Source organism: Mixophyes fleayi, chromosome 11 (assembly GCF_038048845.1).
Source record: "Mixophyes fleayi isolate aMixFle1 chromosome 11, aMixFle1.hap1, whole genome shotgun sequence".
NCBI lineage: Eukaryota > Metazoa > Chordata > Amphibia > Anura > Limnodynastidae > Mixophyes > Mixophyes fleayi.
In genome coordinates this window covers 59,064,502-59,090,026 of record NC_134412.1, presented here as the reverse complement: position 1 = coordinate 59,090,026, position 25,525 = coordinate 59,064,502, and the positions used below count along the sequence as shown (strand labels likewise).

At 40.1% G+C, this 25,525-nt stretch overlaps 1 protein-coding gene across 5 annotated transcripts in view; it reads right to left on the bottom strand.

Annotated features, from left to right (window-relative positions):
• The window catches only part of CADM1 (cell adhesion molecule 1), a 181,377-nt gene that overhangs the window by 82,024 nt on the left and 73,828 nt on the right, over positions 1-25,525 (bottom strand). For 4 of the 5 annotated variants that reach the window (XM_075190674.1, XM_075190675.1, XM_075190676.1 and 1 more), the window contains exon 2: positions 6,270-6,347. The exons of the other annotated variant lie outside the window; for it this stretch is intronic. In XM_075190674.1, coding sequence (XP_075046775.1) covers positions 6,270-6,347 — 78 coding nt within the window. The remainder of the gene's footprint in view (positions 1-6,269; positions 6,348-25,525) is intronic. 5 annotated transcript variants of the gene reach the window in all.

Here is a 25,525-nt window from a genome sequence, read left to right as displayed (position 1 = left end):
AATTCCTATGATAACTATGTGCACTGTATTTTCAGCAAACACATTACAGACCCAAAAAAAAGAGCTAGCACTTTCACAGGCTATCGGCTATTTTCCAGACTGGTCTTTTAGTCTGGTGTTGGGAAACATGCAGAGCATGATGGGAAAATACTTTTGAATCAGATTTTTGGAACAGATTTTGGAACACTTTCCAAAACACTTTTGGAACAGATATGATTCCAAAAGTGTTTCACCACAGTGGGTTCTATCAGCAGCAGCTATTAATATAGCGCCATTAATTCCGCAGGGCTGTTCAGAGAACTCACCTCACATCAGTCCTTGACCCATTGAAGCTTACAGTCTAAAATCCCTAACACACACACACACACCAAGTCCAATTTAATAGCATTCCAATTAACCTACAAGCAGTTTCATTACCCTATTTATTGATTTTTATTCACTTATGTTATTTATTCTTCTTTCATCTCTTCATTTTCTATTTTTAAGGTTAGCTCAATTGTTTTTTTTTACCTTTACTGTTTAAAATACCCATATTTACGCCTATATACACTAGTTGCACTCCCAAAATCTATTCACTAATTACTACCACGCCCCTACCCCTCCCACTCCATCCCTCTTTCCTGACCCCCACACCCTGCCCACTCCTACCCTCCCAAACCTAACCTTCACTCACACCCTTCCCTTTTCGACCTACCTTTCTCACCTCTACACCTTGCAATGTACATAACACCACTCTTTCCACTGCATCTTTATAACAATACCTAAGCCTATGTTCACGGACTTGTTTGTACCAAATCTGAAACACTAATTGAGCTCATTCCAATACTCCTGTTATACCTTCTTGTAACCTCTAACTCTCCCCATCAGGAACCACCTACCTCTACTCATCCACCTTGTGCTGGCCACAACTGCTCCTCCATATACAGCATCTATTGGCCACAACTCCTGAGCAACTGCACCATTGCAGCCTTAGACAAGAGACGCTCCACGACTACAAATACAATAACTTACTACAAGCAGCACTCCATGCCTATGGGCAGATAAATAAATGCTGCTTGTTTGATTTGTGATATTTGCTAAAATGAAATGCATGTAGTTAATGTATTCACCATAGGCACTGGTAGTGTCTTTTTGGCTTGCTACCTGGTGTACAGCACTGGTTCCCAAACCTCATTTCATGTCTCACCAATAGTCGGGGACATTTATTAAAACTGGTGCAAAAAGAGTAAGGCAGTGTTTCCATGGTAACAATCAGATGTGCAAGTTCACTTTCTAAACTACTAGAAAAATGGCAAACTTTTCTGGTGCAATAGTTTCCAGAAATAAATCCAGCACATTTCTCATCCCAGAAGCTAGGATATGCTTGGCGAGACCTGGGGACATGTGTAATACCCACAGTGTGTGATTTATGTCAGTTTATTAAATAAGCTTGCATAAAACATGTCCAACAACTCGAATATTACTGTTCTTACATAACACCAATGCCGCAGCATCACAAAATCCCAGGCTGTGGCAATGACACAATTGTTGCAGGACTCTGAGATACTAAGCAGCCGGCAGCAACTCTACTTTATGTTTTTAATAAACTGTAAAAATTAATGAAGTGAGCTTGTTAGAGCCAGAATCTTGTTAAGAGAGAATTTACACCGAACACCAGGAGAATGCTGAGTAGGCCTCAATGTGCAGTAAGCAGAAATTAAAACCTGCTGCAGTGTCACACACAAGCACATAGTCAACCAGGGACTGGTGTTTATTGGCTGGTGCACCCTCCAAGTCTGTGTATAAGTACATATTACAGAAAGACAATAGATCACTGCCTGCATGACTTGCTCAGCTTTGCTAGTTAAAACGGAAGATTAATTTGCACACTAAATAATTGCAATTTCACACCACCAAGTGACAACACCTCATTTCTAACAAAATGTGCTTAGAATGGTCATAATGAGGGCGCTTCGCACGGGTATTGGCAAATACTGCCAGTCTTGAGGTGCGGTGTGTGGAACGAACATGTCAAACAACCTCAAACAATGCAAAGTCACTGAGGAGTTCAATGATCATATAGGGCAGGCTTGGCCAACCTGTGATTCTCCAGGTGTTGTGAAACTACAAGCCCCAGCATGTAGTGCCAGCTGTAGTCTGGCCCTCTGCTTGCAGAGCATGATGGGACTTGAAGTTCCCCAATACCTGGAGATCCACTGGTTGGCCAGGCCTGATATAGGGCATGCCTTGACAATTTTTTTTTAGAATCCAAGAGCCAGACTAGAAATGTAGCAGCTCGGCAAGCTTAACTAACATTATCACATTGTATCTTCTAATAGCAGACCGTACTCATAATCCCCCACTATATACATAGCTCACCCCTCTTACAGACATTACACACCCTTTAATACACATCATAACTGTATTCCTGGTGAAGTCCATCATCTATGTTCCCTCTCACTTCTAAAACCCATTCTCCAACCTCTTCAGCATCATCACTGCCCAGTCAATCCCTTTTTCATCCCATTAACCCCCTCATCATCATTTCTTTGGCATAAACCGTCGCATCATCTCATTATGATCATAATTGGCCTCCTAATCAATGAAGTACACCCCTTCATCTTCCCTCCTAATCTTCGGACATTAACCCCTCACTCCTGCATCATTAACCCTACCTCCTTAACCTTTTAAACTAATAACACCATCATTAACCCATTCCCTTGACTCACAACCATGCAGCAACAGGGCTTTTTATTTTTGCTTTGCTCCATTTAGTCACCCTGTCATCCATACTTGCCAACTCTCCCGGAATGTCCGGGAGACTCCCGGATTCCGGGTAGGTCTCCCGGACTCCCGGGAGAGTATGGCATCTGCCCAAGTGGGCAGAATTAGAGCCAAAATGTTGCAATTCTCAGAGAATCGCAACATTCTGCCCCGCCCCAGTATGGCACAATTTGTGTAGCCTCTCCCCAAAATGCACACCTCCCCCAGGCAGCTCCCGGACGCCGTCTTCAGAAAGTCTGCAAGTATGCTGTTAGCACAAGGGATTGGGGCCCCATGCTTCTGCACGGGAGTCCTTATTTATCAAGAAGTGCGGCAGTAATTTCACCGATGTGCTGCTTGGTTACTGTTGGTGTTGCCATAACATATACAGTAAAATAAACTTTCCTCCAGCCCGGCTACACTTAGATTGTGGTGGCGTGCCACCTATACAGAGACCCACTCTGGCTGCGCTGCTGTACATAGTACTATAGCTTACACCTGGTGGTGCTGGACATGCCCCTGGATGGCACTAGATACGTCCATGGATGGAGCCAGACACAGTCTTTGGTCAGAGCAGGAAACAACCTATTTGTGGGTGTGATGTGCATTGTCTAGGTGTTATTTGCAATCTCCCTGAAATTATTTTAATATTGTTATTTATATCTATAACATGGCTGCAGGTTTCTCTGTTGACAAATGTCACCTCACACCTAGTCATGTAAAAACAAATGTTTTTTTATGCAATTGTATTTAGTACTCAAGCAATTATATTAATATATACATATTTATATTAATTTATACTATGTGCTCGCCTGCAGGGGTCACTGTTACTGCGGTCTATGGACAGGGATGGGTAATGACTAAATGCTCCTTATGTAAAGTAATTTACTAAAAAGGAAGGGCATAAAACAATATAATATACAACCAGGCAATTTTTTACTTATGGAATTTACAAAGATGAATTGTATTTTTTCATCATGTTCAAAATATGATTTTCTTTATAATACTCCTTTAAAGTCTTTAAAGTAAGCATATACAATAGTCAAGGGCAAATCTAAACACTGAATACCACTGGGAAAGCCTAATCATCTGGTTAATAGTACAGGTCTGATACAATTTTAAAATGTTCGACTTCTGCACTGGTAAATTCATTACATTCATAAATGTTCAGATCCAGTGGTTTGCAGTGTACGCAACACCTACGGTATGTATGTTGGGAAACAATTCATGCTTCATCGCACTGTGCCAAACGGTCACCACCAGTTCACAATGCAAATAAGTGTTTTATGCTAGCTCACCTTCAGTCAGACTTCAGCACCACAATCCTCATTTACAAAGCACACTGGATGGCACAGCAAAACTCCTTGGTTTTGCATAACTATGTTTAAATAGTCTGTCCAGCTTATATCAAGGTACGAGCCTGCTCTCCATTTTAAACAGAGACAAAAAAAGTCTCTGTAAACTACGTGTCCCCATTTAAACTATAGGATGTGATGTAACATTTGCCAGCTCGGAGTTGGAAAAAAACTCCCTTTGTGGAGTGGAAATGGTCATGCGTCCCTCTGCACAGCAGGAACTACCCCTAAATATGTTCCCTATTTAAAAATGCTGCGTTTCAATAAACTTGCTTCACAAAAGAAGTCTTGTTTTTGCGGCGTTCAGCAAAACTAGACACACCCAGGCCCGGCGCTTCCATTAGGCAACCTTAGGCAGTTGCCTAGGGCGCCGGGACCTGCAGGGCGCCGCTAACTAGATTTTCTAATCTAGTCAGCGGTTCAGCGGCTCGGGAGAGAAGTGCAGCGGTGGCGGGGTGCCGCCGCTATTTTTCAATGTCCGCGGCGCATCTCACACATGATCACTGACTGATGTCAGTGATCATGTGATAGTCTGTCCGGCGGCACTGACAGACAGACAGTGTGAATAAAGTTCTTCCCGAAGCCCCCCTCCCAGCATGCATTGCGAGGAGCAGCTAGAGGAAGAAAAGGTAAATAAAATCTAATTATTTTTTTATTTAGTGTGTTCGGGGGCGCAAAATTTTGCCTAGGGCACCGCGAACCCTAGCACTGGCCCTGGACACACCAGTGCTCATATTCCATACTTTCCTCAAATGTTGTCATCTTGGTCCACATGCCAAGTGCTTTGCAGACTTCGGAGCACTTGTACACTATTTCTCTGCAGTTGTGCTTCGGAAAGGACAGAACAATGGACAAAACATACAGACTAATAAAAGGGAGACGATCACACTTTGGTTGACAGGTCATAACTACAGTATCAGGTTTAATAATGAAAAGGGAAAGAAGTGTCAAACAAGTCCCCTACCAAATGGTGTGTACAGTAAAGATACGACAAAAGTAAACTAAGTGATCATTTACAATTTTGTAATCTAAAAAACAGAAAATAAAAATACATGACAAAGCAGCCTATGCATTCACTAGGAACCAGCGACATGAAACTGAGCCTTTATGCCTCTGTGATGTCACTGGTCATTGGTGAATAGATAGGCTGCATTCTCATGCGTAACGGTTCAGCTCACAAAAAAACTACCTAAACATTGTGTTGGTGACAAGGCTGTTCAAATGGAATCCGGAAGGTGGTTTCTTGCCATTACACAAGTTTTGTAATATCTCCAAAAGCTTCCCTAGAGTAGTTCAGAGGAACACACCTTAAAAACATAGGTGCAAGTCTCTTAGTGAAAACCATGGACAGAAGAGGTTTAAATAATCAATATTATTGTGAGTTATTTTTTTTAAAAAAACAATTGCACTCATTTAAAGACATGTAATTAAAATTGGCAAAATAACAGCTGGCTAAATAAATTAACACTACTCATATGTTTATAAGTTTAAAGGGTGTGAATGGGGAGGCAGAACAACAGAATATTTATTACTTCAATATAATTTGTTTAAAAAAAACAAACATTACTAATAAAACTTATTTAAAAAAAAAAAAAAACAAGCAAAAAAAACCCCCAACATATTATAGTGTCAATTTAAAATAATAAAAAAACATTAGATACCTTTCACGTAGAATAACCTCTTACCATGAACAGTAGAATCTATTGTGTCTCTTTCTGCATTATATTGACTAAGTAAATGACAAGTGCTATAATTCTGGTTGACAAAGTACTTTTGTTTTTGGACGGTAGTCTTGACGAGGTAACTTGCAGTTCATCAATGTTTGCAGCAAAATTAGTGGCGAGTATTGGACAGTTTTTCTAGGCCACATTTGTAAATTTCACTCCACATACCAAATAAATATTTGCATTTTGTACACATCACATAGATGTTACAAGAACTTGAGACTGACAAAAGCATGTTTAAAGGGTGAAAGGGTCAGGCAAGGCATTTTAGCGGATATGACACATTTAAAATGGGTTAAAAACAGCAAAATGGTTGGATGAAAATGGTATGGTTTAAAGGGTCACCTTCACTGGGGGTCCGAGGGGTTGAATCACACTAATGGTAATGCAAGAAGTCAGCACCTGGTAACACAGACACAATACAACGTGTACACACAGTGTCACATACCAGAGCTTTGGAGTTGCTCATAGAACGAATCAGGTAAGGCAATGTTTTCTGAAGACCCATGGAGACTGGAACTTCTCCCTGACAGAGACAAGACACACTGTAAACGGTCTGCAGACGTGTGCGCCAGCACATTCTGGTCATATCCTGACACCATGTACACACAGGTTCAGTCACAAAGAGATTTCTGCGGAGTCTGTTCACATGTTCATCAAGAAGGCAACCTGTTGTGTATTGAGGTAAATAGCTCAACAAGCCTGTAATCAGACAATTACTCAACCCTTACGGTGTCCTAAAGTCTTAATGTTCTTCACTTTACCTTATACACTCTTTGCTTTTCAGCAGTTAATGTTTACCACATGCAGAGCAGACAAGAAGCTCTATAGTATATGCTAATACTTGTTCTTCATTGCGATAAAGCCATGAACCGCACATCAAAACCCACACATTTTTAAGACCTATAAGTGCACTTAGTGATTGCCTATGGATTCAATCAACTCAATGATCTCATTCTAATTTGTTACCTCTCCATTGTCCTATACCAGAGTTCAGGTTATCCTCCAAACTGCTCTAATACCACTAGTAATCTATGCTGCTCATTGTGACGCTAGGTCTCTCCTCACCTTCCAAGCTCTAGACCACATATTCATTTCCTCATTGATCAGTTTTATTTTATTTTATGTTTTTTAAACTCCCTCCAACTGGACACCCCGTTCCCTTCTCCCTCACCAGCCTTCTTATCAGATACACCTTCCTGAGCATTCGTTTTAAATACATATTGCAGCGAGACAGTAACAACACTATGGCCCCTGCAATATACTATATACAATTTGCTGTGCTAACGCCTGCAGCTACCGCTGGAATCATCCTAATTAGTAAAGTAAACTGGCTGCCCAGCCTGGATATCAGAGAGCTCATGTACAGAGATTCTTCCGAGAAAGCACAGCCCATGTATTCCCAGCCAGAAGATTAAATATCATGCATGCATACCTGGCAAGCAGAGGAGCTGGCACCAGGGCACAAACCATTGGCAGCAGCCATCTGGTAGTAGCGGTGTGTAGGTATGTGGGGGCAGGTGTGATTATATTTGTAATTCTGGTATTGCAAACAAAGGCATGAACAGAGCAAAGGCTCAGAAGAATACTGTACAAAGGCATATTAATATCTATATATATCTATCTCTATCTCTATCTCTATCTATTTATATATATCTATCTATATCTCTATATCTATCTCCGTCTCTATATACATACATGCATACATATACACACACAAACATACATATACACACACATTACACAATAAAAGTACAGATGCAGGCATACATAAGAGAATATAGAAGCTGTATTTGTTTAGATTATACACATAGTAGAACACTTTCTATAATATTTAGTAAACATCCTGCAGCCTGGAAATCTGATATAGCAGATACTATTTCCATTCATCATTTACCCAGTTCAGAGGACTAGAGTTGTCATGCTTGTAGCGATATGCACTACATGTAACTCCTCAGTGACTTGCCAAAATTTTTGCAGCACTATGTAAACAAACAGTCTCTTTATAAATAGGAAATGCTCATCTGCATTGCTGATTTTACTATCGTTATGCCCATATAGATTTCCCAGGCATGTTAGACAACACTGGGGTAATCACCTGCCAGCTCACAGGATTACACACGTTTTTGCCGCAAGTCCATTATGAGGCTACTAAATTTGATATTATACACTTATGTCTTGTTATATTGTACTACATGAATAAGGCTGACGTTACATAGCCATGAGCAGCACGTCTAAAGAGGGACAAACTGCTCCAAAGGACACTAAAGCGTTTGTCTGCTATATAAAAGCCATTTATAACATGTACACCATCCAGCACATCAATAATGGGGAGAATGGTCCTGGACACGTCCACCAACTAACCACTTCCACACTGTTAAATATGTGGCCAATCCCAGGGAATGTCTGGTTATGTCCTTAGTTCACTGTGGTCACAAAGACACTTGGTTGTGAGAAGACCTGGCATTACTGAAGAGCTCTGTGGGTAGGATTCCCATGAGAAGCAGAATCAGGAGATAGGCATTTGTTGCTGTTAATTGTATAGAGGTTTTATTGTGGTATATGTGCACACACACAATAAGAATGTTCCGCACAGTGGCTTAGTGGTTAGCACTTCTGCTTCCCAACAATGGGGTCATGAGTTCTCTGTGCAGCGCTGCAGAATTAGTGGCGCTACATAAATAACTGATGAGGATGATTACGATAGACCGCTTCTAAGCAAGGTGAATGCAGGGGTACCTCCTCAGACATTTGATATGCTGCATACACCCTAATACCTCCCCATCTGAAAGCCAAGTTGTCTGGTAGTGACATTTTGTTACTTTAGTGTTAGAATTTTACTCCTAAACAAAATGTGACTGCATCAGTGATATTAATCTGAAGCGGCAGATTACTATGCTGCGCAGCCACAGGCAGTTCTTAATATGTCCCCACACGTTATTCACAAACAGAGCTGCAATCCTTAGAAAGGCTAATGAGCAAATATCTTGGCACAGCATAACTATTCCTGCACCTTCCTCACCAAGTTAAAACAGGCAACATCTCCTCCCTGGATAAACCAGGGCAGAAAAACACCTAACAGAGAAGAAAATTTCCTGTGTCCTAAAAAACAGATCAACAAACCAAAAGGAAATAAACAGCTCTCCGAGACGGCAAAAATAATGAATTCAAAGGACACTCATTATCACCATACAGTATGCCATCCTAAAAATATATATATGCAATATACCTCTAGGCTTTTACACTTAAAAGAGCATTAATATATTTCATCTAAAAGCTGTATCAACCAACATTAATGTGAAAAACCTCAGGCTTTTCAGGATCAGCTCAGTTCTTATAAGCAAAGACTGATACCCAAAGAAACCTGGTTCATATCAGACTTGACAACATTTACCAAAAACTAAAATTACTGGGCCAAGTTAGACTTTAAAAGACCAGATCATCATATGTAAAACTCACTATGCCAAGGACCCACTTTCTACAGATTACATTCCATTAGGTCAAGTCAATAAAATAAGATGACACAGCAGCCTGTGTGGGCAATCAGACGTCCATCATGTCCCATGAAAGCTAGTGCAAAAATCAGAATAAGGAAACTATGTCAGATCCAGTCACTTATATTATGCCAAACTATGGTTGATTTGGCCACAATGTGTGGTCATGGTTACCACATACATGGATGGAGCCAAGTGTCCAGAACTGTGCATGCAACAGATGTACATAGTAACACATTATTAAAGAGAACCCAGTGATCTTTGTATTTTGCTGTGTAATAATAACAACATATGTTAGAAGTATTTAGTGGTTGCAGTTTATACCCTTTACTAAATAAAACGGTCATAACTGCAAACTCATGCAATCCATGTTTTATACAAGCCTTCTACTAAAGATACTTTATTAAACAAGTCTTCGTTTCTTTCACAAAAGCTTAGTGTGCATGTTTTCTCTACGGCATTTTTAAGTCTGACATCCTACAGGCAGTGCATGCTGGAAGAAGTAGCTCAACATTATCTCAAGAGGTACAAGCGCCTACCATATTGTCAGGTATTTCTGTCTTATGCCCTATGGGAGCACCAACATAACACAGTCATGGACTCTGCTATCACATGGGATAAACACGCAGCCATTTATTCCACAGGTATGTTGCAAAGATCCACCCTCTGCTTTCACTTATCCCTCTGGTGTCCTCATTGCACTACAGTGGCTACTCTCGGAACACTTTACATCTAAGAGAAACATGTGTCCCAACTGACAAACTAGCATCTCATGACCGTATATATAAAAGATTGTGATTGGTGTGTTGTTAAAACCTAGGAATTCCAGAAGAGACACAAGAGTGCACATTTTGAGAGCACGGACTTGCTACAGTAACTGCTTCCATTGCATAGTGCTCAATGACAACTTAAATAATAATAAAAAAAAATAAAAAAAATCTAGTATCATTTCCACATTCCAGAAAAAAAAGCAAAAAGCCCCTTCGGGTTTCCACAATGTGTCATCAGAAAACTTCCTTATCTGGCTCCCCTTGCAGAGTTCTCACAAAAGCAGAGGAAGAATGGAGGCACTTGTATATAAAATATAATCTGACAGTAAAGCATGCTAGGAGTAGTCATTCAGCAACAGCTGGGAGTGCCGTTTGTCTACTCCTGGGTTCATGGATATAAACACAAAGTAAAACAATCACACTCTGATCCCACGCAATAATCTAGCAGTCTATTGTTAATGCCACTTCAAAAGGTCCTTGCTTCACATCCCCAGAAATCTTACTCAAGTGTCAAATGTCTGTTTAGGTCAATTGAATATATATATATATATATATATATATATATATATATATATATATATACACACACACATATATACACACACATACACACACATACACACACATACACACACATACACACACATACACACACTTACAAGACACAAAAAACAAGAACGCTAAGTATTTTTTTAAGCAGCAGCATATTTAGTAGTGTTTTACAATATTTATTCAATTATTCTGTTACCCTGCTCTTGCTCAGGTCTCTGAGCCAACTCTACGCCACGGGTGGCCAAAATTCCTGCTGCAGTTGAGCTATGTACTACACACAGTACAAACCAGGCTGCAGGATAGCAGAGCATCAACTGAAATGAGGCTTCATGGGAGATATAATAAATAAGGCAGTAGCCTATCTATACATTGTAGTTACAAAGAAGTGTTCATGCCGAATAAACAAATTTAACAAATCACAGCTCTCAGGCTACAATGGGAAGAACGTTGAGCTAGTTTTCTACCCCCTTGACTTGGCAGTATCCACCCGCTTTCCCTGCTTTAACCAATATATACTGATCTTGTTCAAAATATTTGGGAGGGCTGATGTCTTCCATGGTAGCAGATCATGGTGGAGCCCCACAATCTTTCATTTCTGTAAAAAAAAAAAAAAAAAAAAAAGAATAAGAGGAGTAGGTCTCTGCCACCCTACCAGGCAGTGATATCGCCATGGTGAAACTTGGTCCAGATGTGTTTGATGCATTCAGCATGGGTATGTAAACTGGAGTCACACTTGGGCAATGGACATAATTTACAACCATCTAGTTAAAGACGCAGCAATAGGGGCAGACTCAATTCAGCACCGGGTGCTGCAGAACATTAGTAATTACGGTAAGAAATCTCCTCACAGTTTCCTACTGTCCTCTATGGGCCGCCAGTGGAAGAGAGTAGATTTCTGAAAAACGCAGACGTGAAGTGTTTTTCGGGGACTGCTCTGGAGAGACATTGCGTAACCTCACGCCGAATTGAATCTGTCCCATATCAGTTCTGACAACATAATCAGTCGCAAGGGTATTAATATATTGTTTAATGTAATTCAGTAGCTGCTACATATACACTATAAAGATGCAGGATACATGTATATAACAGCCAGAACACATAACATGTATGTGGATTCTGTTAACTGTCATAGCAAGAAAGAATTGTACACTTCTAGTATCCAGGTGGTCATAATAGATCTGAATTTAACCACTGCCAATTACATTTCTAGAGGTCGCATATATGCTGGTTCAGAACAACATTAAATGCATGTTTAAAGTACAGAGAATTAGCACTGCATACAATGACAGTCATACTAGTTGTATATGTATGTGCTTAAGAAGGGCACATGGAACATGCGGTACACACACATGGAAAAAAGAATAACAGTTTCCATACAGGGATGCAGGACCATCATTTACAAACAGGGAGGTGATCCTACGTGTGATTTTCCCTTTCTCCCTCCATCTCTCTTTGACAATCACAAAGCCGCCAGTATTCACAAAGGCTGGATAGGAAAGGGTTGAGTGCAGAGTCCAGCACAATGCAAACTCATTAAACGCGCAGAGGAATAGGAAGTGGAGGATCCAGCTGACAGTCATTTGGCTCCAGTGTTAATGGGAGGCTGGCAGCGTCCATGCAGAGACCGAGCAAGAGGAAAAACACAAAAGGAGCCGGAATGAAATGTGCCCAGCGCCTCTCTCCACTTAACAAGCAATCTTCACTATTCATAACGAGGAATGTCTCAGAGACGGGGGTCACTCAATAACAGCACAAAACCTGCAGCCTCTCATAGCATCAGCACAAGAGAGATGTGAGAGACCGCAAGAAGAAAACCCTAAAATATACCATAGTAATAGCTGCACAATGGACAGAAACATGTACTGTATATGCCAGAGTTATGGGTGTACATTCAAGATTCCTGTGCAAAACCCCATTCCATACCAAGGTGTTACATCCCCGAGGTCCCTGGATATGTAACAGATTTAGTGTTGCATATACAGCATCACCAGAACCTAACATTACATATCAGAATGGACAAACACTGATTCAGGAGCAGACAAATACTACAGATAATAGCTGAACCAGATCCGATCATGAGTATATATTAATGCTGGAACAGGTTTGAAAACTTTGTCCCCTTAGATCATTATCCAAATTATTAAAATATCAAAGCACTAACCTAGTACCCACACAGATCATACACAGCAGCAGGTGATCCATGATTAAAGGAGAGGCCTGCTCACCCAGCAAACACCAATCATGGAATTATGTGTGGCTCTGTAAAGCATGCTGGGACTTGTAGTCTCACAGCAGCTGAGTAGTTGCAGGTTGCCTGCGTCTGCACAAATGACATAACACCATGGCAGTAAAGTACTGGAAAATTGCAATGAGCTGCTTCCTTACGGTCCACCACATAGCACATTAAAATGTGTATTGCAAAGGCAAAAATTAGAGCCTCAGTCCATAAAATAATGTGGGATGTGAATCAAGCTGGATAACATAAGCACGGCAATGGAGTGCATGGTGACTGGTAGTGCCAACATTAGTGGGCAGTAACTAAAAAGAATAAACTGTACTTGTGCTCTAAATTAACAAGTATTGCTAATGATGTGTATGAAAAATGCATTGCGATTTGGCATTCCTGGTGAAATTGTCAGTCTGGCAGACATTTAGCAGCTGTGGCTCCAAGTTAGAACTGAGAAATGGGTTAATAAGGCAACGCCCATATCAGTAGCAGTCAAATATTTAGCAAAAACAATATTCATCTGTATTTGTCAGGACACTGAATTCAGCTTTACTTCAACCACAAAAAAATGTATTTTACATTGCTAATGCTTATATTATCATAATTAAAATCAACGGAAGACAACATGCTGAATTAATACTTAATTGTTTAAAAAGGTGGTACCATATTTAAGGCTATTGATCGGTAAGCTATGGTATTAATCTACTACTCTAATTATGGTTCACACTTCTGCAACTAGAGGGCGCTGTTCAACTGAAGCCTATTAGATTTAAACATATTAGCAAATAAAGCATATGGCAGATACCACTCACACTAATAAAATCTATAGCTATAAAAAAAGAATTGAAGAAAAACTTATATTAAACATTGCTGTTTTTATGAATACATTCAAACTGCAACGCTGTTCCTTGTAAAACTATCTTTACAGCCTGGAGAAGGTTAAGTGTCTGCTGAGGCCTACTAAAATGTCTATCCATTCCCCAAAGTGCTGTCTCTATAAAACGATATCTATGTGGTAGAAGCTATTTTCTATAGAAGACGACGCAAGTTAACAAACATGCTCAAAACAGCACATTTTATGATAGTCCGTTTAAAAACTTTAAATACCTAAAAACAGTTGAAGTTACTATATAAGGCTCCTGTTACTTCTGACTTAGAAATGATATTTGTATGAGAAAAACAGCTCTGGGCCTTTGCAGAAAAGTACAGTATAGATCATGGTCAAGAAGCACTTGAATAAACAAGAGAAAAAAATAAAACTGCACTCTGTTAATTCCATAACACACATGGTACAAGTTTCATGGTAATATAAATGCCCTATAAGTATACTAAACAAAAACAGCTGTTCTCAGTGCTTGTCCTTCCCACTGTATAACTGTGTACATCTAGCAAAATGAAAACATGAGCAACACATTTAAGCCTGCACCCCAGCATCACGCTACCTCATTTTATGCAGATCCTACACTGAAATACATACTTCAAACATCACTGATATCAGATGCACTCGCCTCCCATGCAGCTGGCACCATCTATAATATGGGATTAACTCAGCACAGGCTTATTTCTTCTATGTTTTTGTTTCAAACTTCTGCATAATCTTGTCTTGGCTGCTGTTTATCAGGCCTATCTAAGGCCTTTTTAGGTGTGGCTTACCAGCCATCCCTTGTTAGATGTAGGCACCTATACCCGGGAGGTGAGGGCATGCGATTTTAATTGCATGTTAACGGTGCTTGAAATATAGCCGTGAGTGCAGAACTTGAATAAACAGATGTGTACGGAACAAGATGCAAATGTGCCAATGCTGAGGTAATTGTACAATTTTGGTCATTGCATTGTTCTTGGGATTTGAACGCTAGTTCAGAACTAAAATCGGTCTGAAAAAGTAAGGCATTGTTGCCAAGGATTCCATGCAGTCGTGATGTTACTGGGGTTGTGGAGTCCTGCGGTTTACCAAAGGTAGTCTGCTTCATTCATCTTGCGTAAAAACGTACTTACATTCTATTGGTGTTTGACCTATAAAAGCAAATACCTAAAAATCACGTAAACTGTATTCTTGCATTTCCAACTGATACCCTTTTCAGGAAATATTTTTTATTCCATATTTTGCTGCCTGTATGTGGATAAAATACCTTTAAACATATCAGATACTTTGCGACACCAGAAGTTTAATGTCTTGCAGAGAGATGCAATGTTGTTGCAATAAAGTGGCCAATTGTCAAGTTCTGTTGTAGTGAATGGGATAAGACACTAAATTGAAACGTTAGCCGACATCTCCAGCTCACAAGTAGGTAGGTTAAGACAGCTTAAGTATTGTTCAAATACACATTTCAATGGATGTGATCACATTTGTTTCAATTTAGAAAGCGCCATGAGAAAAGATCTGTGAATGTCCTGCAGGCGTAGGAATGCCTGCACACATCTGCTGTTCATCCTTTAAATGTGGGTCAGACCAAAACTCTGGAAAATCAGGTTGTTTTCAGTGTTTTTGTGTGCCCCACATTTTGCATAGCTGCATGTGTGAAAAGCAGACCTACAGGAACTGGGTAGAGAGATGCAGGTGCATGCAGTACTGTCGGACAGGCTTTCCAATGCTCTAGCCCTGTTTGCGTTTGACCCATGGGGCCAAACGCTAGATACCTGTTTAGGGTCCCTTTCCCTTCCATGTGTCAAAAAAATCCACCCATAAACACAGATTACAGGAATCTGGGCCATCCATGCCTAGTGGACCTTAGGCAGGAGCCTAGATGGCATAATCTGACCAAAGTACTATGTGCAATTATGGTGGCCATAAACTACCAGACACCTAATTAATTGAAAATATGCAACTGATTGTGAAGATCTGCAGAGTATGAGAATAGCAGAACTGAGCCCTTTGTGTGTCTCCCCTGAAAAGTCATCAAGTTACCTGCATCATGGTTGCAGCAGCTAGTGTACAAATCAATGGCGTTAATATCTGGAGAAGGGAACACAAAATGGAAATTGAAATTGGAAGATTGCAAGGCTGCACAACAGTGTCGGTTACCCAAAAAAAACAACCCAAAAAACACAAAACGATATTATTCCACAGGAGGCCAGGCATCAGGCAATGGATATTCCTATAAACACAATCAGGTACCATGTTGTATTTGCAAATATATTCTGTTTTGGCCTAAAATATTTCATGGGAACTACTTGTTCGAAAGTGGATTTGTTAAATATATACAACTTTTCATACCAGATCGTTTGGATTTGATTTTCACTTTAGTGTCAAAAATGTACTTCTGTATAGTTAAAAGTCTAGCAATAGTGCTCTTTAATCAAAAGGCTAAAAATGGAGCTCCCAGATGTCACTGTAACCTGTTAAACAATAAAGCAACAGTATAAAAATGAGAACAGAAAACAAGAAAAACAAAATCTCTATAAAAAAGGTTACCATTTCTATGCATGAGTAGATGTACTTATGATATTTGCTCAAAAGTGCACGTTTTATCTTACTTCTCTATGAACATTGTGCATCTAACTAGAAAATGGAAAATCAAAGTACGGTATCAGTATGTGTGTTACATTGGCACAAAATGTATAAACAATAAGAGAATCTGCACAAAGCACACAGTAGCTATAGTTAAATCCAGCATGTGACAATTATAGGTCAGTTATATCAATGTTCAAAGGACACATTAAATGTGGCACAGTGGGCTGCTCCTAGCCACAGATAGAAAAGACAATCCCAAAAAAGATTTAAACTGAACATAATTACTTTAATTCAGGCCATTACGTGTTAATTGTTCTTTAGCTTTTTGTGTCACCAATGTTTCCAAACCAGTATCTTGAAATGTTCTGGACCCAAAAAGGACGCTATTTTATAATATAGGTGCAAACTTGCATAGAGCAGTAACTCAGAGCTGCTAAACAGTTTTAATCAATCTAGCAAGAGGTAGACTAATGACTAAAACAAGTGTCAGATTGGTTACCATACTGTGAAAGTTTGCACCTATCAGTAAACAAGCCCAAAAGGGTTAAATATGCACAGTAATACACTTCCTTTTCCTTATTTACTCCTCAGGTGAGGTTCTATATTCATTTTAGAGACAGATGGACAAGGTTAGCCTTCCTCCTCCCTCCCTCCATTTTGTTCATAGGGCTAAACACCATCTGCTGATAATCAGACTCATGCAGTGGGCCGCGCACAGAACTATTTAAGTGATCAGCTTTCCCAACAGAGCTGACAATCAAACTATCACATACTAGAGAGGTTGTTTCAATGAGCTGATAGGGATGCGCATACGCCTCCCATACACTCAACGTGTTAAACTGCTGGTGTTGGCAGGATGGTGAAAAAGCCATTTTATTATGGGCGGGAAAGGAGCAGTGTACAGTTACTGCAGGTGGTGTTTATATGCACGCTTCCTCTGTACAAGAATGGCTTTATTAGAGTAAGACGCATTGTGCTTAGAAAAAAATTCTGTTTATAGACATATTTGACATACTCGTTCCTCATTCAAGCTGACTCCTGAGGAGCAGGCAAGTGTGAGGGACAATAGGATGCATTCTATTATTTAACAAAAAAAAGCTGCAAAGGAGATCTGGAAAATATACTCCCCATAGGGCATCTCTTTTCAAGGTTTTGCATTGTACTGCATGTAAAATTATTTAACAGGTTTCACGTTTCTATAAAAACGTTGAAAACACTGAATTGGAAGTTTTGTCGGGTGTTTCAAACCATGATGTCTCCATTACTAAAGTTCTTAAGCAGGGTTGGGGGCTTTTTTTGTAAATAACATACACACAAACACACTATATATTCACACATACATATATACACATACATATATACACACACACATACATATATACACACACACACACACATATATATATATATATGTATACACACATGCATACATATACACACACACAAAACCACATGCATATCTATATATACAGTAGCTGAAGTACCCAGCGTTGTCCGGGTTGGTTTAAATCTTCAAGTTATTAAGTTATCAATGGGTTGGTTGTATATGTCTACATTTTAAAAATAATTAGCAACTACGATGTCATTTAAATCCACCCAGCAGAAGGCCCAGAACAGGCTCCTTGTGTCAAAGTTCTGCCCAGCGTACACCAACTAGAGGTCCGACCAGGACCCTAGCCCCCCCCCCCCCCTCCCTAAAACCTGGCCAGGATCCAATTAAACCACCTCGCGTTTGTTCCATCTCAATCAATGCAGGAGTGAACGAAGATAGAGAGATATTAAACACAGATTTTTCTGAACAATGAAAATCTTTTTTGACAGGTGTATTATGGACAACCAACTATTATTTAAGCAGAATATTAACATGACGATATAGAAGAAATTAAGTTATCGAAAATGTAGGGAAAGGATCCCCAGGGTGTTTATAACAATATGACGGTATGATGCATGCTATATGTAGTTTAGTAGCCAGTAAGATATGAATATTTTACTAACCACTTTATGCATTTTAATGAAACAGAATAGTTTAGTTTACTGCCATTTGTGAACCCTAAATTAATTTGAAATAAAAAGCATAATAACACAATAGGACAGCCAATGGGATATAAATAATCCCACTTGTGTATAGATTTTCAGGCACAAGATGCTGTGCTTGTTTGTCAATTCCTTGTAGATTTCTACAAAAGAGAGAAGACAAAATCTTCCATTGTGTTTTCTGTGCATTACACATATGGAATGCATGGGTTCCCACGTGAATTTCGATACCGCAATGCTGAATACCTTCTAATGTAACCAGTTATTCCCTTACTGAAGTTATCTTTGCTGTTTCTATGTAGCACTTTAGTAGAAGTTCTCCTCGGGACCCCATGGTTCCACGCCATGAGCCGCAGACTGCTGTGTGACAGGAACAACAGCAGAGAGCTTTCAGTATTGGTGGACTCAAGCTGCACTGTAGGTTCTAGCAGCAATGATATGAGTTAAGACTACACCTGCTCAGATGACTGTGCTTCATATTCAAACAGGGTCTGAATTCACTACAAACATCCCAATACATCTATGCATCTAATTTACCCGATCCTTGCATTTTAATGCAGTGTGTACCTAGCCTTAGTCTAGAGCACTGATAGCTCTCTGCTCCTTCCACCACATGACAGAACAGTGGCTTGTGTAAGATACTGATAGATACGGACCTCCACCAAAAAACTACAATAGAGGGAAACTTATTATTAAAGATGGGGTTGTTCTAAGGTGAAAATCATAATTAACATATATTTTTTTTAATATATGTAATCCAGCAAATTACTGCTACAAGACAGGGAAACACAAGATATAGACAACTGCACTGTATTAACTGCACCATATATACTTTAGCTATTTATTTTAGAATAAAGGAATGCTCTCATTTACTACATGAACAATGGTGAATTATTTTTTATGAAATGAAAAAGAACCTTCTTACACACAAGTTATAAACACATAGATTTGGCGAGTGCATTATATTTAACCACAAATTGGTTTCACTTGTTTATTCACTATAATATTAACAAAATTATTTATTTATTTTGGGTCCTTCTGTGCCAGACTATCCACCTACTGAATTCCTGTGGAGGCTTCATACGTCCCAGCAGGGAATTATGGGACTATCACACACAGATTTCTCACGGTACCCTAGAATCTTGTCACTCATGATTTGGAGCTGGTCATAGGTTTTCTACAATCCCAACTTGGCCAGATGTAAGTTGTAAGTATTCAAGAGACAAATCTTACATTAGATGATAAAGATATTTACCAGGGGTCACAGAAACGTGGTGGTGCTCTGCAATCACTCTGTAAAGACAGCAATTTTGCAGCTCAGGTATAAGCTAATGGCTCGCTGTTAAGTACCCTAACAACGTCCTTCACAAGACACAATCATGATTGTCTGCAGCCTTCAAATATTTTATGATGTATAAACGACCACCTCTAATGTTAACACCTGACATGCACCAATCTGCTGTCTGTAGCCACCTGCACATCATCTTCAGCTTATCTTGTCCATCATTCAAAGTCCCATTTACAGGCAGCAGTACATACAATCCAAACTAGCAATTGTCCTATTCTCCAGCAGCCTCACACAAGGGGGAATGCACATTGGTTTTACAGAAAGGCATCAGATAACAAGATCAGAGAAGCAGTGCTCTGTGGTCATCTAAACAGTAGCTTTACCTGTGCCCCAACTAATCACAGATTAAAGGCTTCTCCCACCTGTGACGTTAATGTTGAAAAGCAATAAAAAAAAAAAATTTAAAAAAAAAAAATCTTTGCTATAAAGGCTGCCGGAAGGAGCAGGCAGGAGGGCATCTGCTCCTTGGGTGGGTCCCATAGTGGACTGGGTCACCTGCATTTTTTTCCCTTTAAAATGTTCCTAATAGGCTGCTGAGTCGAGATTTGCCCCTTCCCCCCCGGCTAAAATTTGTCAGCCCTCCAGTGGCTGCACATGCCCTTTTGGGGGGCCACAGACAGTTCTCAGGCCAGCAGCTGTCCACCTCTGCTTTATACTATGAGAGGTAATTGCTGAAAATGTGCTCACTCGTCCTCACCTTCAAATTTTAGAAAAAATAAAAATAAAAAATATTTAATTTACTCTGTATATCTGACCCTGAACCTTCGACGCTGTAGCACCCAGTGCCATTGAGAACACCCTCCTTCATCAGAAAACGTGTATTTCAGCCCTCAATCCCCACTGCCGTTCACATCATCAGCTCCTCATATAAATTTGCATCAGTGTTGCCGCCTCACAAATATAATGTTTCTACCACTTTGACAAATGTTGATATTATTTATCTCTTCGCAGCCTGGAGAGGACCCTCCTCTCTGGGCACGGTGACACTGAGGTGTCACCTCTATCATACAACTTGATTACTGCACTGATGGCTTTCCCAGAATCCAGTTAGCTGTAAGTGTGGATCATGCCCCCGTCCCTCCAAAAGTAGGCCAGAGCAGGAAAAGCAGGGAGAACAGATTGGACCAAATTACACAAGCAGAGAACATATTCCTGCACTCCTCTCACAATACGAATATGTTATTGTAAGAGCTGCTAGAGGAGAGCAATCATTACCGTCATCCAGGTTAATTTAGCATTGTATCATGTGTGCATTTACAAATAAAACATCAATTGATACAATAAATAAACATAGAATGCCATCAGCACATCATGTCCCTGGTGTAAGATTAGGGGTACACAGAACATCATCCAAGAAAGGAATAAATGGAAACAAAAATAAAATTCAATGCTGTTTAAGGCCAAAGTTGAAACACCAGAAATACAGCAATGTGTGGGCAGTAGAGACAGACCACAGGAAAGTACAGATAAATTGTAATCTCCCCTTAAGTTACTATGGAAACGGAGGAATCCTACATCATCGGCATGCACAGTGCTTGCGCTGTAGAAATCAGACGCGTCTCTCGGACGATAAAATCAGTAACATTACGAGGATTATCTGACACAGACAGAGGTCAAATCTCATCCTACGCAGGGTGGGGCCATCTAAAACATAAGAGGATGGGATCCCCTGCTTTCCACACAAGGAGAAGGCTAGTGATCACCCTTACCATACTGAATAGAGGCACAGCATCTCTCAATAGACTGGTTCCCACAAAAATAAATGCTATATTGAGATACAATAAACAAACATTCCTCCACAAAAACAATGACTTAATAAATGCAAAATGCAGCTGCAGGCCAGCTTACTAAAACAACAATAAACCGAGAGACCAATAAATAGTGATGCTGTCTCCGTAAGCATATTCTAAAACCACCATTCAGATTATATACTGGAAGCAAACCAGACAGCACATTCAACAGGCTTTATTTAAATCTATGGTCCTATAACACAGATGCCAACTGTCCATAATTTACCAGGATATCCTCATATTCAATACAAGTTAACCCGTGCATGATACTCATGCATTCTAGTCAAATCAAGCTACTTAAGGTGTTAAAAAGGTTCTTGTCATGCATTTGGGCCCTAGCCCAGGCCTCCTCAGGGGAAGAGCGTTACTTCCCGACGCAAGAGCCCTTTTTTAACGTGGTTTTGTCCACATGTCACCACCTCATCATTTCTCTCCATCATCACCTCATCCTTCATCAAGCTACTTAAGGTGTTAAAAACTCCTCACTGTCACCCCCGGCAACCACCAACCACTCCCAACTGTCACTTCTCCTTCAAGAAATATATAGGTCAGTGTATAACTCTGCCCAGCAGGTGGCGCTGCAGCTTGTTGTTTTTTCCCCACACACGCCACTAGGCATTTATATAGATTTGTCCCTGTTATTCAAAACTCAAATACGATAACAAAGGTTTAATAAACAAATTGCTGTGTACCAGGTTCTATCTAGACAGCAACCAGGACATTTTGCTTTGATGTATTTATTGACTCCGTAGAAAAGTGCCCCTAGAAAACATTTTAAAATGTTGGCAACAATGTTATACTGTAAACACCAACACATCTGTATTATCACCCACAGTTCTGGTGCAACACTAGTTTAAAATTAATTTTGCTAGGTTTACTTACAATTGTTTACCATATACAATATATTCAAGATGCACTCTTCTAGATAATATAGGTACAAAACAGTGTCCTAGAACAACATGTGGCTAACAGTAATAGAGGGGTTAGTTGTTTCATTACTGAAATGTCAGAAAAGGGACACAAAGCTCTTCGGAAACTGTAGGGTTAACAAGTCTTATTCATTAATGACAAAGGTCCTACTAATTCCCAGAGATCCTGGAGTGGAGGGAAAGAGCTCACACAGCACCCTCATTAACAGCTTGCCCTTAATTAACAAGCTAATTGCAAGTTGTTTCATAGCTGCAATTACTTTCTCTCTGCTCCACCAAACTTAAAGGAGCAATGTGGCTCTATATCCTCACAACACTGGTGAACTACGTGGCATAGGAAGGCCCATCCAGACACATAACATTACCTTTAAGACAGGGGGGCTAGATTTTAGCCAACATTATAAAAAGGAAAAGTGATGGTGTGGCCCACAGGAACCCGATTCTAGATATAGCTTATCTAGTGGTCATGGGCAACAGCATGCCGCCTTCAGATGCGGCACCCAGCTCCTTTCTGCTTTATTTTCAGATTTGATACAGCTTAGAACACTTGTTTAAAGATGATATGTAATTACAGATAGGTGTCTCTTACCTGATTAAACACAATGGGCCTGAGTCACTAAGGAGAGCAAAGCAAAAAAAAAAAAAAAGTGTAACATTTGCACCTGGGCAAAACCATGTTGCATTGGAGGCGGGAGGTAAATTAAAAATGTGGGGGCTGATTTATAGTTGGGGTAGGACATGTCTCCTAGATCAACTGTAAATTTCAGTGTAATAATAAAGCTAGCAAGTATTTGTGTGCTAGATGAAAAAAAAAAAAACAGCCAGTATTTAACTTATGTGCAAACTAAACTAATTTGCACCCCTTGCATTGTAACATGGTTTGTCCCAGAGAACATTTATTCCTTTTTTGCCTTAATGACTCAGGCCCAATGTCTCAATTTACATTACTTAAATTACAGAGATTAAGAGTAACACGCAGCCCTTTAGAAGGCCTGAGAGGCCGCACCATGAGCCCACCAACTGTATCAGGTTGCCCATCATTTATTAGGACATGCTAGATAATTATAACTAGAATCAGATTGGTTATGGCCAACACCTCCACTTTTCCTATTCAGAAGGTTTGATAAATGTACCCTAGGGTGTTTATGAAAAGCACACAGCATAAAATGTCACATGAAAAAAAGTAATCACGTAGAAAAATACTGCATATTCAGACTCTCTTCATGACACAGTCAGTGTCCCGCCTGCTCCAGTACAGCTTAATAACTCTATAAATCAATCTACATAAAAAAAACAAAAAAAACTTTTAGATGACCTGATGTCTTTAAAGTACTCCAGCTATTCTTTAAAAATGACAGTAACACTGTAAAACAAATGAGATATTCAGAGGTATTTTCCTCAAAGGGCCTTTCTGATCTTGCAGGAGAAAAAAAATAAAAAAAATGGAGTGCTGAGGTATTCTGTGGGCTTATCCTTCAATATCGAACTAGCACTTAGGTCCTGCATGTTGTACTGCAGAAATGGTACAGTGGTTAGTTCAAACAAGTTGCTGTGCCCCACTACAAGCAGCTTGGTTCCCAAAATTACACACGCCGTGGACATCAATTGTAAAACTGTGCAAAAGGTTTGTTTTCCACCAATATGCCCAGGTGGTCTGCCAAGGAGCACGTCTACTCTCCACTCTCAGGAGATCCCTCTGCAAACAAGAAGTGCACTTAACTGTGCAGAGGGGTGGAAAAGCCTAAGGAGGAACACTGTGCAAACATTTGTGCCTATTACGTACTTCGCCAAGGACATTCTGGCAGCCCAACTCCACCTATGAGCCTCCTCCCCAACAGCCACCTATACACTTTGCTATAAATCTAGGTGTACAACTATTCCAAAGGGAGTTTTGCCTCAGCCATTTTGTGCTTAATAAATGAAGCCCAGAGAGTGCATTATTGGGAAAGACGACAGTTGTTATGAGTTTATGGAAAATATGGGTACAGACCGACTTGTATAAATTCATGACCGTTGCTCTCAATGCTGTAATATAATACAGAACAAAAAGAGCAGCATACTCTATATGACGTGAGGACCACTAGAATCCAAAATTCTACATTTCAGCTGTGAACCATGAAGGTAAAATAAGATGTTCAGTGTTAACCCCAACATCCCACTCTTAAACATCCTCTAGACACACCTTAAAGCTCTTCAGGACAATGTCCTAATTGATTAATACTTGTCAAATGTTCAGAAGGCAGAAGATTAAACAAACAGTGTTGCTGTGTAGTATATGAATTGAGGGGATTCATACACAGGGGGCAGTGCAAGTATGCCAAGATGTCACTCAGAACCACTTCCGTGCTCAAATGGCAACCTGCTGCAGATGAGCCAAAAATATAATAAATCAAATAGCGGGTTTATTTGCTCTTTAAAATTGTACCACCACCTAGAGTTGAACATTTTTGTTCATTTAAAAATGGCTGCACCCGAGAGTGAGCAGGAGGACCTATGAGGAGCCATGTCTGTGACTGCAGGTTCTCTACTAGTCCTCGTGCTCACACCCTGCTCCAAAACCTCACACAATCCGTGCTTTAGCCAAAGCAATGAGACGAACCATGCAGCCCTGGGAAACAAAGGGCTGCACGGCTCAAGTGAGGGGGCGGAGCTACGAAGCTCCGCTCCATCCCTAGATGGTAATGCGCCTTTAACTATACATTGATATGAAAAAATATATACCAATTAGTAGATTAATTCTGTGGGCGATGATTAGATAGAATTGACGTCATTGTGCCACTGTGCCCCCTTCACAGCGCACTATGTATTGCAGATATTCACAGCATCGCCTATCGGGGGCTGATGGCGCGGCATTAATCGCTGCCGGGATCCAGGAGTATACCTACTCCAGAGTAAGTAAGTATGATTAAAAATTAGATATACATGTGACATGTACACTTCAATATTTCTTGGTTTAGAGCAGGACTACACAGGCAACTTTAACCCACTATTGTGTGCATGCAAACAAGGGCACAAATCATATGATCAATAGGGTACAAATGTAGTAAGCATATGGTTGCAAATGGTATACATTTAAATGCCTTCTCCTCCTGCACCTTACTTCAGCAGA